The sequence below is a fragment of the Trachemys scripta genome, chromosome 8 (assembly GCF_013100865.1).
Source record: "Trachemys scripta elegans isolate TJP31775 chromosome 8, CAS_Tse_1.0, whole genome shotgun sequence".
Classification (NCBI taxonomy): domain Eukaryota; kingdom Metazoa; phylum Chordata; order Testudines; family Emydidae; genus Trachemys; species Trachemys scripta.
The window spans coordinates 8424554-8437888 of NC_048305.1; the positions used below are offsets into that span (position 1 = coordinate 8424554).

A 13335-nucleotide genomic window follows, 5' to 3' on the forward strand; every position below is an offset into this window, starting at 1 on the left:
CAGGTGAAACTTCTCCCCTTTCTCCTGCTCCGCATGTTAGCAATAGCTCCACAGGGCATGAAGGACCAGCGTCCCCTCCACGGGGCATGGAAATTCCAGCCTCCAGCTGTCTCCTGGGAGGTCCTGGGTTTCAAGCCCAAGCGTCCCCTTTCCTACATGGGAATCTCCAGGGTCTAAAGCAGGGAACAGGATCTTCTTAAAGGGCCTAAGGTGTACCAAATTCCTGCAAACATTCTCCACTACTGTCTGCTGCGGTGGGCTCGAGGTAGTTTGGGACCACTCTTCAGTCATATGCCCTAGGCAGGTGTCGTCCTCTTCTATTCCTAAAACTGGAGCTGAGTTTTCTGTGCTCAAGCAGTAACTTTCCTAAAGCAGATGTGGTCAAGAAGCAATGCTGCATGTAAATAAGGCCGTCACACAGCAGCGAAATCATATTGGTTGTGTAAACAGAAACCCTCCTTAGTCTCACTAACTGCTGGGGGTGTTTTAATTTGAAACAGGAAGATGTTTGAGTTTACGGGAGCAGATCAGGTAGCTGTTGTCTCTGATATGAATCTCTCTCTGTTTCAGGGAGGCATGCCCCAAACGCTGAGCTCTGCCAGTATGTTTACTCCCTGTGGCTTCAGTCCTCATCTACACTCAGCAAAAGAAGATGTTCAAGGGGGACTGATCTTCCAGGATGGAAACCTTGCCTCAGCATCTCTTGATGCTTTAATCCAACATCTTATACCTACAACTGATTACTACCCTGAAGTAAGCAATTCATAGTATAGTAAACAGTTTAATGTTGATAACTCGGGGCAGTGCTTTATGCAGAAATGTAAATGCATGGGTTTTGAATCAAGAGAGCATATTTAAAGCTGCCTACAATTAAAGCTTGGCAAATTGATGCTTTGCTTTAAATGCCGTTGCACTGCCCTGTGATTAAGTTTCCATGAGAGAGCTTCAGGTGGGGGAATCTGTTGCTTTAAATAAGACACCAAGAAGTAAAGCTCTGGTGTTGAGGAAGGGGGGGGGGGGGGGGGGGGGGGGGGGGACCTCAAAAATAACAGCAGCCCGGAGAGGTTCAGTGCTAGACTGAGGTAAAAAATAGCTCTAAGCCTGAACAGGCAGAACATTTGCAGAACTTCAGCAGTTGCTAAAATTGCCCAGGCTTCTGTATGTGAGAGGCAGTCCCCTATTGAAAATAGAGCCCAGTTCGTGACAATTCATAATAGCCACCTAGGATGTATTGTGCACAACATTCTTACAGTCTCTGGGTCCAAGGGCCCATCTGACTATCCTGATCTTGGTTCCACCAATGTAAATCCAGAGTAACTCCACTGATGCATTGAGAATCTAACCCAAGAAGCTAAATCCTCCTCTTTTGCACTAATGCAGCCCATTGACTTTGGTGGATTTGCATAGCCCCAGAGGAATTGAGGGCAGAATTTGACTGGAAGACTTTTCCGTGCTAATGTGTCCCAGTGGGATGACTTGTATTATAGAATATCACGGTTGAAAAGGACCTCGGGTCATCTAGTCCAACCCCCTGCTCAAAGCAGGACCAATCCCCAGACAGATTTTTGCCCCAGACCCTAAGTGGCCGCCTCAAGGATTGAGCTCACAACCCTGGGTTTAGCAGGCCAATACTCAAACCACTGAGCTATCCCTTCCCTTCTTCTTATGAAGAATCATAGAGTGTGACTGACTTCTGCGCAGTTATAAAGTTCTCAGTGCAGTACAGTCAGTATCTTACATTAGCAGTTGCTCTGTTTCTGATCACCTGAACATGAACAGATTAATTGAAAAATGAGAAAAGCAATTAAACTAGGGTTTTGGGGTTGGGTTTTCAGCAGTCCCAATACGAAGTGAAATATTTCATGAGCTGTTCACGAGCATTGGTGGTGCTGCCGGATGGTAACCCAAGCCGCCTGGGGGTTGTGGACCAAAAGCAACTTTGCACCATATTTCAAGGATTCTCATTTGAGATTCATGCGTGTGCTTTAAACTCACTGTACAAATATATTTGTAAATAATGGAACCGTTTATTTCACAGACCTGCCCCTCCATAACAACAGTGACTCGTAGGGCTGCTGATGGCATTCCTACAGCTTGGCCTCGAAAACCAAATCTGGAAAGTTGCTAGAGTAAATCTTACCAAATGCTGGCAGGGCGAGCCCTGCAGTCGAGTGACAGATCATTGCCATGAGTCTGGGCTGGCAAGAGCTGAAAGTGAGGGTTATGGAGGTCGCAGACGCTGCTGTTGGGAGAAGGGTTTAAATCACAGGGAATAAAGACTGATATAAGGGAGGAAGGATGGTCCAGTGGTTATGGTCCTAGCATGGGACTTGGGAGAGCTGAGTTCAGTTCCCTGCTCTGGTACAGGCTTCTTGTCTGACCCTGGATTAGTCACTTAGTCTCTGTCCCTTAGTTTCCCATCTGTAAAATGGGGATAGTTGCACTGCCCTACCTCACAGGGGTGACGCGAGGATAAAGGCACTCAAGATTGTGAGCTGCTCAGATATATGATAATGGGGTTATGAGAGATGTAATAAATTCTGTTGTCAAGGTCAGAAATCCATGCATCTTTTAGACATACGCCCTTCTCATTTGCACCAGTGCAATCCCACTGGCTTCAGTGTAAAGGAAGACAATTTTGCCCTTGTGAGTGTAACTGTTTAGAAAGAAAGGTGCATGTTCAGATGTTTAATAAGTACAGTTTAAACTTCTGCACTTTAGCCAATGGGGAGACTACATGTGTTCCATGGGCAACCATAAGTAAAGCCTGTATCTATATATGTATTTATGTATGCAAATATATGTAAATTCAAGGCAGAGAGTGGACTCTAGTGACTGCATACTTGTAACCTGAGGAACCAGCAACATCTCTGTCTTGTGACAAGGAGAAAACCTAAATATGGATTTCAAGATATTTTCTGGTAAACGTTACACACTGTACAGCCCTCTTAAAGTAGAACTGACTGTTTCATTTCCCCAGAAGGCCTATATCTTTACATTCCTGCTGAGTTCAAGACTCTTCATTGAACCTCATGAACTTTTGTCCCGAGTTTGTCACAAGTGCGTTGAGCAGCAGCGACTGGATGACCCGGTGCTGGATAAGGTTAGTTCAGTTCTACCATGGGAAGGTTCATGGCATTTGCAAAGAGCAGAGAGCTCTAGGGCTGATGGAAAACGCTGCTGATTTTGTCCTTAATGCATCTGTCCTTCTCTCTCTCCTCCCTGTTTGAATGTTACCGGTCCCATATGCGTTATTGTTGTTCCTGAGAACCTGACATAGTGGCATCCTACTAATACCATCAATAACCAAGAGCAGAGCTCCAGGTGCTAGTCCCTCCGAATCCTCTTCTAACCTCCCTTTCTCTCCCGCCCCCCACCGTCTCAGACTTCCCAGGTGATCTCCCTTCTTACTTCTTTAAGGCTCTGATCCAGCCTGCAGGCTGCAAGGAGGTAGGATTTAAACAGCACGCTGTCAATTGCACATGTCAGCAAACTACTGTCTTTCCCATTTTTACTTAATACGTCTGGCTTTTTGCTTTCTTGCTTCTGGTACAGCACGTAACAATTCCTTTCGGGCTTACCTGTCACTGTGATGTCCACATAATAGCGCGCAACTACCCATTAACCTTCCGGTCTCTGTTCTGACAGATCGTTCATACAGCTGGGCTGGGGGAGCTCCGCTATATCTCGCACACAAGGAACCATGTTTAAGTAATAGTAAGATTGTGACAAGCTAACAGAATGAGAAAATCCAAGCTGTTCTTGCGTCTTAGCTCATCCTGTTGTGCCAGAGAACTGTAGCAGATTCTGATATGGTATGTAACCATACACACTCGTCCTCTGGCAGTGCCTATGAGGAGGTTGGAATTGAGAAGATTAACTCATCCAGTGCCAGATTCCATCACAACTTTCATGAGCGTATCAGTGAGGACTTACCCAGTATGCTGGAGGTGTTTTTTGTCCTAGATGGCACTTTGGTTGATGTCCGGCATGATGGAGCAGAGAAGACTGTGCATCGGTCATTTGATACTATTGTTACTGAAATACCAGAATGATCAAAATTATTGGCAGTATCATTGTCTCTTGCTTTCAAACTGGGAATCTCAGCATCAGCTCAAGCTTTATGCAACTGCATGAAACCATTAACCTGAGAACACTTTGCTACATTCTGGCCCCAATATTCATCCCCACCATCCAAATTTGTGCACCCACTTTTGCACCGGCAGCTGATTGCATGTGTAAAAGCAGTCACCTCTCCAAGTGCCTGACTTGCACATGAAAATTGCTGCTTGTTTGTGCAATAGAAATATCTGCTTGTGTTTGCAAAGTCTTAAACAATGGCTCTGAGATGTGAAATGTGCTACTCGTTTACATGGGTGCTAACCCAGGTGCCACTTACGGTCATTTCAATGTGAGCATTGTTAAGTATTCCACAGCTCACCAGAGCTTGTAAGAAAAGAGAGGAAGTATCCTATTATGGAGATCTACCCAGTCTGCCAGGTAGGCCTGGTGCAGGGAAAGGGAGGCACGGTTGATTTGATTTCCTTAAGGTGGGGTTAAGCTTTAAAATTTTGGGAAGACCTGCTTATGAGCATCCTTCCCACACAGCCTCAGTAGCAAACACTCTCTTGAGTCATGTCCTGTGACCAGCACAAACGTCTCTCCTTCAGTCCCTAAGCTTAGTAAGCATCAGTTTACCCAACTGGACCAAAAAATACTCCCAAATCCTTGCCGTTTCCACCAGAGCCTTCTCCGTAATAGTCACTTGCTGGTACTTGAGCATGTGTCTTCTAATGCTAGCTGGCAGTGGCTATTTATAGAGCTGTGGTACATTGAAACCTGTCGTTGGCGGGAAGCTGTAATATGCATTTTAACCAACTTCTTCAGAAAGCAGAAGGCTGTGGAGCATAACTGTATAATTTTTCCTGATTACAGGGTGCACGTTCGTTTCCCCACGGCATGCTCCATATGCAAGCTGTTTGTTTTGGTCCATGTTTTCTGTGAATAAAAATGCAATTGTTGTTTAGAGCAGTGGCTCTCCACCTTTCCAGACTACTCTACCCCCTTCAAGAGTCTGATTTGTCTTGCATATCCCCAAGTTCCACCTCTGTTAAAAACGACTTGCTTACAACGTCAGACATAAAAATACAAAAGTGCCACAGCCACACTATTACTGAAAAATTGCTGACTTTCTCATTTTGATCATGTAATTATAAAATAAATCAATTGGAATATACATATTTCAGTGTATAGTATATAGAGCAGTATAAACAAGTCATTGTCTGTATGAAATTTTAGTTTGTACTGACTTCGCTAGTGCTTTTTATGTAGCCTGCTGTAAAACTAGGCAGATATCTAGATGAGTTGATGTACCCCCAGGGTAAGCGTACCCCTGGTTGAGAATCACTGGTTTAGAGCAATTTGCTCTGCCTGTTGTCTTGGATTATGGAAAAATAAAACTTTGGAAGCAACATGCATTAAAATATATTTAGATAATGCTCCCCCACCTACATCCCCAAACTTGTCTGACAGTCGCATAATCGAATACATCTAGACCCGCTCAAAATTGGCTGCAGGTCTATATTGTATGAGTTCGTGTCAGGGCCGGCTCCAGGCACCAGTGAAGGAAGCAGGTGCCTGGGGTGGCCAATGGAAAGGGGCGGCACGTCCGGGTATTCGGAGACAATTTGGCGGCGGGTCCCTCAGTCCTTCTCTTTCTCTTTGAGCTGCCACCGAAGAGGAAGAGAGGGAGTGAAGGACCCGCCACTGAATTGCTGCAGAAGAATGAAGTGGCACGATTGAGCTGCTGCCGAAGTGCCACCAATCAGCTTTATCTGTTTTTTTTCCCCCCCCGCTTCGCTGCTTAGGGCGGCAAAAAAGCTGGAGCCGGCCCTAGTTCGTGTTCTCTTTGTCTTGCCCAACCCCCCTTCCTGATGGCTTATTCCATGAGAAGTGGACAGCATTACCAATAATCAGAGATGCAGTAAAGATACCAAATTGGCTGTGTTGTACATCTCTTCTTCCTCTATGCTACATCTACCAAACAGTGTCCACTCCGTGGTATATCTTAACAGAAAGCAAAGAAGCAAAAGAATCATCTATTTGTTGACTCAAGAAACTCTTTGCAGCCATTTTTTTTCCAGCAAAGTGATTGCAGTATGAGAGCGGGAGGAAGGGGAGGAATGTATGTTTCAGATTTTTTAAAAAGGCCAGATCTTTTAAAATAAGGTATCACAGTTGCACCAACAAAATATGTCCATTCAATCACAAACAGGCAATTGCATGTGCAAAATACATAAATCTGCATGTAGAACAGACAGTTGTGCATGTGTAAGGGGACTGTTGCCCCCTTACTAACATTCAGTGGGGGTGTTTTGGTTGCTAGCTCCCAGCACTAAAAGGGGAGGGGTCGATGGGAAATCAGGACCCTGAGACTGACAGTCCCCAGGAACAATGGCGAGAGGCCAATGCTCCAGGTAAGCCTGATTGACAGGGCGGGCAGGCTAATCAGCATGACAGGAGGCCAGGGTGGGTCCCGTCCTCCGTGTGAGTTGGAATTGCCTGGGTCAGACAGAGTGGGGCCGAGCTAAGGAGAGAGCAGGGGCCCAAGCTGAGCTGGAGAGCAGAACCGGGCCAGAGCCAGAGACGCAGCCCAGGGGGAGCAGATCCTGTGCTGGGAGCAGAGCTGCAGCCACAGAGCCAGAGACGCAGCCCAGGGGGAGCAGATCCTGTGCTGGGAGCAGAGCTGCAGCCACAGAGCCAGGTGTGGTGAGCAAGTGGGGCCAGCCAAGGGGGGACCTGGGCAAAGGGCCCAGCACAGAAAGACACCCCCAGACAAGGGCCCTTGCAGGCCAGACCGGGAGGGGGACCTTAACCCTACGGAGGGCTGACGCAGGGAAGAAGGGTCCCACCACTCAAAGCCCGGAGGTGTGTGGCCACCACCATTGCAAGTGTCCAACCCGCAGCGTCTCTGCAGCACGGCCAGGGCCTGAGAAGGAGCCTGGGACCTACAAGGAGCAGACTGTGACCTGCCCTGACGTTCCAGAGACACTGTTTGTGATGTTCCCTGCCACAGAGCGGGGTGATGTGTTTTCCTTTAACCTTTCCCATTTTTCCTTGTTCTTTTCTTTAGATTAATTGTTAATTAAATAACTTGTGTTTGCTTTAAATCGTATGGAATAATCAGTGGGTCAGGGAGGTGCCCAGTGCAGAGAGAGTACCCCGGAGTGGGGACACCCTAGCCCCTGCCCTAGGTGACCACAGCAGGGTTGGGGGTCGAGCCCCCCCCAGGAATCCTGGGCCCAGCCTTGTTGGGGTTACGAGGACTCAGACAGACGGGAGAGTGGAAGGGGAGCCCTCAAGGACAGGGAGGCCTCTGGGTAAAGGAAGTGGGAGCGGGGACTCAGATCCTTTCGCTAGCCCACCTCACCGGGGTAGTGCAGAAGTCAGGGAAGTTCCCCACAATAGCGGGACCATTCCCCCGCTTACACATGCAGAGAGGCACTTGTATATTTTGCATGCAGAAATGTGTCATTTGTGCACCAGGTTACTTGTTTGCATGTGAGCAGATTTTGCTGGTGCAGCCGTAAGTGCCTTCCTTGAAAATCTGGCCCCAAACGCAGTTCGGCGGGCATTTGTCAGAACTTTGTTGAATGTGTTTTCAATCAGTATCTATTACTCTTGTCTCTGTTCCAGGCGCGGATCAGAAAATTTGGGCCTAAACTCCTACAGTTGTTGACAGAATGGACAGAAACGTTCCCCTATGATTTTCAGGAAGAGCGGATGATTGGCCATTTGAAAGACATGATTGACAGGATAGCCCCGTGTGACGAGGTGAGGATGAGATCTCTCAGGAACTTGCATCCCCAGGGGATACTAAATTCACCCCCCTGCCCAGTTTCCTCTTTATTTTTTTGCTGCTGTTTTACACATTCTGATCCGTTCCTATTGCTGAAGACTTTTACAAGGGAACCCAGATTCTGCTCTGTTTTGCTGGTAAAAATCCATAGTAGATCTAGTTAAATCAATGTCTGTCTATCTAGGTCAGGGGTCAGCAACCTATGGCATGCGTGCCAAACACGGCACGCAAGCCGATTTTGAGTGGCACGCTGCTGAGGTCCCGGCTCCCAGCCCCACTCAGCCCCCCCGCCCACTGCTCTCCCCTGCGGGGGCAGGAGACAGAAGCTTGGTTCTGCGGCAGCCAAGCTTCCCCCCTCCCCTGCTTCTTCCCCCAGCGTGGTGCTTTCCTGCCCCTCCTCCTCCCCCTCCCTGCGCCAATCAGCTGATTGCCCTTGTGAGGGGGTGGGGGATGAATGGCAGCATGCTTCCTTCCCCATAGAGGAGGCAGAGAAGAGGTAGGGTCGAGGCCTTGGGGAAGGGGGTGGAACAGGGCATATCCTTTCCAGCCCCCTGCAATGAGCCACTCAGGTCAGGGTGTTGGAGCACCCCCACGAGCCGAGCACCCCAGCCCTCTGCCCTGACCCCCACCCCACACACACAGCCTTCTGCCCTGCACCTCCCACAACCCCCAGTCCTCTGTCCTGACCCCTGAGCCCCCCACACCTCCACTGCCCTCTGTCCTGACCCCTGAACCCCCCCACACCCCTAGCCTTCTGCCCTGCACCGCCACACCCCTTAGCCCTCTGCCCTGACCTCTGAACGCCCCCACACACCCAGCCCTCTGCCCTGACCCCTGAACCCCCCCCCAGGTCTGGGGTCCCTGCTGCCGGCCCCTTGCCAGCCGGCATCCCGGCCGCAGGCCCCGCTCAGCCCGCTGCCAGCCTAGGTGAACAGAACCCCAGGCTGGCAGCAGGCTGAGCAGGCTGGCGGCGTAAGATCAGCATTTTAATTTAATTTTAAATGAAGCTTCTTAAACATTTTGAAAACCTTGTTTACTTTCCATACAACAATAATTTAGTTATATAATATAGACTTATAGAGAGACCTTCTAAAAAATGTTAAAATGTATTACTGGCACGCGAAACCTTAAATTAAAGTGAATAAATGAAGACTCGGCACACCACTTCTGAAAGGTTGCCTACCCCTGATCTAGGTACTCAGATAGCCATAGCATAGGCACCTCACAGTCACTAATGGCTTTTGTCCTGACCACTTCTCTTTGAAGTAGAGAAGCATTATCCCCATTTTACAGATTGGGAACTGAGGCGCCGATTGGGAACCTGGGTCTCTTGAGTCTGCCACTAGTGGAGAATTCCATTGCCCTAACTAGACCATCCTTGCTACCCAAGCAGTGACTAATGGAACATGCAGATGTGTTTAATGCAACATATGTGGGATAGATCTTCTCAAGTGATTTTACATGGCTAAATAAAATCCTTGCTTGATTGAGGACACTGAAGTAAAACTCATTATCCCAGAGAAGATGAGTCTTCATAGAGCCACCTGGGGTCATTTACAGTCAAACTCTGCCTCCTGATACTCTTTCTGTCTCCCCTTCCCTTTTTATCTTGTTCCTCTCCAGTCTCATTTCCTTGTACCCTCTCCCACTCATATTCCTCAGTTTCCATCTCTCTTCTATCCCCTCCGTGTCTGCCCCTGTAGGCTGTGAACTTTGCCTTTTTGTCACCTTCTTTCACTAGCTAACCCAGAGGGGTTTTGGTTCAGAGATTTTTATCACTGAGCTGATTAATATTGTGGAGCCGGGATCCAGAAATGGAACAGATACAGAACATCAGATTCAGATCATGGCCTGACTAATGTCACTGGGATTCACAATAAAGACCCAAAAGGTCAATGGGCCAGAACGTTAGCTCATTTTGTATCTTGTTCGCTTTAGGTCATAAAAATTAAGGCTCAGTATAAAACCATCAAGGGTTGGACAGTGCTTTAGGGATCTCTCTTATTGGCTTGATAGAGTGGCTTGGGGGAGATTTTAAACACTGAAAAATGAGCTGAAAGAGTCTCCTCTGAAAGTGACAAAATCTGAATGATACCTAGAACTTACCAGGCCAGATTCACATCTGCGTTATGCTGGCAGAAGCTGGTGTGAACTGGGGCTAGGGTGACCAGATGTCCCGATTTTATAGACAGAGTCCCAATTTTCGGGTATTTTTCTCACATAAGCACCTGTTACCCCCACCATCACCACCACCACCTGTCCTGATTTTTGACACTTGCTATCTGGTCAGCCTAACTGGGGCACAGAGCCTACAGTTCCCTTTTTCTAGGAGTGAGCTGGTAAGGGACCAATGCCACCTGAAACCTGAGCACTGCTGGCCAGGGAGAGGGCATGACCTAGTGACAAACTTATGATGGCGATTGTATGACAGGGATGCTTGTGATGGTAGGGGACAAGGCTCAACAGCCCTGCAGCTCACTTCCGGTTTATGTCGTGTGTTCCTACAGCTTATACTTCAGGATTTCAGCTGGCCATTGGCAGGGATCGGGAAGGAATTTTTTCTCCCGGTAAAAAGAAGAACAGGAGTACTTGTGGCACCTTAGAGACTAACAAATTTATTAGAGCATAAGCTTTCGTGGACTACAGCCCACTTCTTCGGATGCATATAGAATGGAACATATATTGAGGAGATATATATACACACATACAGAGAGCATAAACAGGTGGGAGTTGTCTTACCAACTCTGAGAGGCCAATTAATTAAGAGAAAAAACACTTTTGAAGTGATAATCAAGCTAGCCTAGTACAGACAGTTTGATAAGAAGTGTGAGAATACTTACAAGGGGAGATAGATTCAATGTTTGTAATGGCTCAGCCATTCCCAGTCCTTATTCAAACCAGAGTTGATTGTGTCTAGTTTGCATATCAATTCTAGCTCAGCAGTCTCTCGTTGGAGTCTTTTCTCCCGGTGTATTCTGTGGGGGGGTTTCTGTAAAAATTCTGTGATGGAATTTTCCCCCAGGTGAGATTGGCGGTGACCTTGGGGGAGGGTGGAGTTGCCTTCCTCTGCAGTGTGTGTATGTGCGGGAGTCACTTGCCAAGATTATCTGGGTGTATCTCATTTAATCATTCCCCTGCCATTGTGGGGACCTCGGGCACTGGTGCACCTCGGTCCCTCCTAGTCTCTGCCTGTGGCATATAATAGTCTAGTCTCCTGTGGGCTGTAATATGTCAGTCTAATTTTGGTGGTTGGGTTTAGTGAGTGGGTGGTGTGATATTCAGGACCTCAGCCTAGTGGTACCTGGTGGTACCTTCTTGCTTTAAACTCTAACTCTATGTGCCAATAAGTGAAAGAGCCAAAGCTCTCTAGAGCTGAGACAGTAAGAGACTCGTATCCTTTTGCAGAATGGCCCAGAGGGGGATCCTGTAACCCAAACTTGCGAATGGGTTACATGAGCACAGCCTGTAGGGGGCCTTTGGTGGAGATGGAAGCAGCCCCAAGGGAAGGTAGTGGTGGAAACAGCTCCTCTCCCCTGAAGCTAGATGCCCAGAGGAAAGTGCCTTGCTGGCACCTTGATTGGCTGTAGCCTGAATTAAACTGGCCCAGACAGTTCTCTGCATCTTCACACCATGCTTCAGGGATTGACCGGGGAATCCTTCCAGCACTTCTGGCAAGTGAGTCACTTTACAGTGACAGTGAGGGGGGGAAGGGACAATGTGGCAGTGTCCTAACGGAAGCCGGAACTGGCTCCCAATCCTGTGCTCAGTCCTCTAGCCCAGGCTGCCTCTCACAATCAGAGACCATTTTTCTGTTTAAAAATCCCCCCAGAGAGTAGCCCAAACATCTGAATGCCTGTCACAGGCAGTGGGAGCTCCCCTCTGAAGATCCCCTTGCATAAGGGACTGAAAATGCAAATGTGGTTTGAGAAATTCCGGTTGTACCTTCACAAAGGGCACGCAACATATCTGTGTGTGCCAGGATGGAAAATACTCCAGCACTGCCACTGCTGTCCTTAATGCTAATTAGCTTTGTCACTCCAGGGATAGGAGGATAACTCTGGGATTATAGCAATTAAAATGCCATGTACACTTTAAAATTTAATTCCTCAGGAAAGAAGAAGCCACAGATACCGCACTTGGGATAATCAGCACACATCTTCCTCCCCATAGACACGTCTTCAAAAAATGTCTGGATAAGGGCATCTCTTTTCATTGGGGATCTGATTCTGTAGACACTACTCCCATCAACTTCCCCACTGATCTCCATGGGAGTTTTGCATAAGAACTGCAGGAGCAGGTCGTTAGTTTGCCTACCAACCTTTATTCCTTATGCTGATTAACAACAATACTTGGATGTAATTACAAATGGTGTGGGATGTAATTACAAACCACTTCTTCTGAGCTTGACCCTGGCCATTGTAGTTGCACCACATCACACTAGATACACTGGCTGGACAAGATGCTAATTGCAAGACCATAAATATTCATCATGATGCCGTAGATATAGCCTGTTGATATTAATGGGAGTCATGCTCCTAAATCCACTTGTGCTTGGCTGCAAATGGTGATCATGTGCTAAATGGACTGCATTGGACTGAATATTAATCTGAGATGTGAAATACAGAGATTCCTGTGGCATAAAATGCTGACTGGAAACGGAGGTAGCATTAACCTCTGGATATTATCTGGTAACAGGAATTAGTTGCAATAAACAGTGAACCTGCTGTTTCTGAGGCTGGGTCTACACTACCCGCCTGAATGGGCGGGTAGAAATCAACCTCTCGGGGATTCGATCCCCGAATCGACGCTCTTACTCCACCAGCGGAGGTGGGAGTAAGTGCCGTCGCCGGGAAGCCGCAGAGATCGATTTTGCCGCCGTCCCTACAGTGGGGTAAGTCGGCTGCGATACGTCTAATTCAGCTACGCGAATAGCGCTATGAATTTGCGTATCTTAAATCGACACCCCCCCCCCCCCCCCCCGTAGTGAAGATGTAGCCTAAGTCACTTGCAAATGCATATGCTTCTGGGGCAGGAATTAAAGCTTAAAACCAAACAACGTCTTTTATGAGTGTTGCATTACGTGACCTGCAATATAAAAGCCTGTATGTGACAGGTAATACAACCTGAAGTATCTCCCAGATGCTTTACAACTGTTTAATGAAATGCAGCCCCTTTGTGGGGCAGAAAGTGGTACTTCTTAACTGAACACAGCAACTTGTGGTCTGTTATGCTGGAAGCCAGACTCGATGATCATAGTGGTCCCCTCTGGCCTTTAAACCCCATTAACTCTTTCCATAGCGGAGTGGAACAGAGCAGAGAGAGGGGATGCCTGTGGGACTTGAATTCAGATTCAGGGGCCTGGCATTCAAATCCATACAGAAGCCGAGTGATATTAAAAATAGCACAAAGCCCATGCAGATGATAAGGAAAAGGGCTAATAGTGCATTGAGAGTCTTTCATTACTGCTCGGTTAACCA

General features: G+C 47.6%; 1 protein-coding gene across 2 annotated transcripts in view; it reads left to right on the forward strand.

Moving 5' to 3' along the window:
- RASGEF1C (RasGEF domain family member 1C) overlaps nt 1-13335 on the forward strand; it is a 122398-nt gene that overhangs the window by 61928 nt on the left and 47135 nt on the right. For both annotated transcript variants that reach the window (XR_004646919.1, XM_034779968.1), the window contains exons 2-4: nt 571-753; nt 2981-3103; nt 7696-7833. Coding sequence is in view for 1 of the 2 variants with exons in the window: in XM_034779968.1 (XP_034635859.1) it covers nt 577-753; nt 2981-3103; nt 7696-7833 (438 nt within the window). In the remaining variant the exon portion in view is untranslated. The remainder of the gene's footprint in view (nt 1-570; nt 754-2980; nt 3104-7695; nt 7834-13335) is intronic.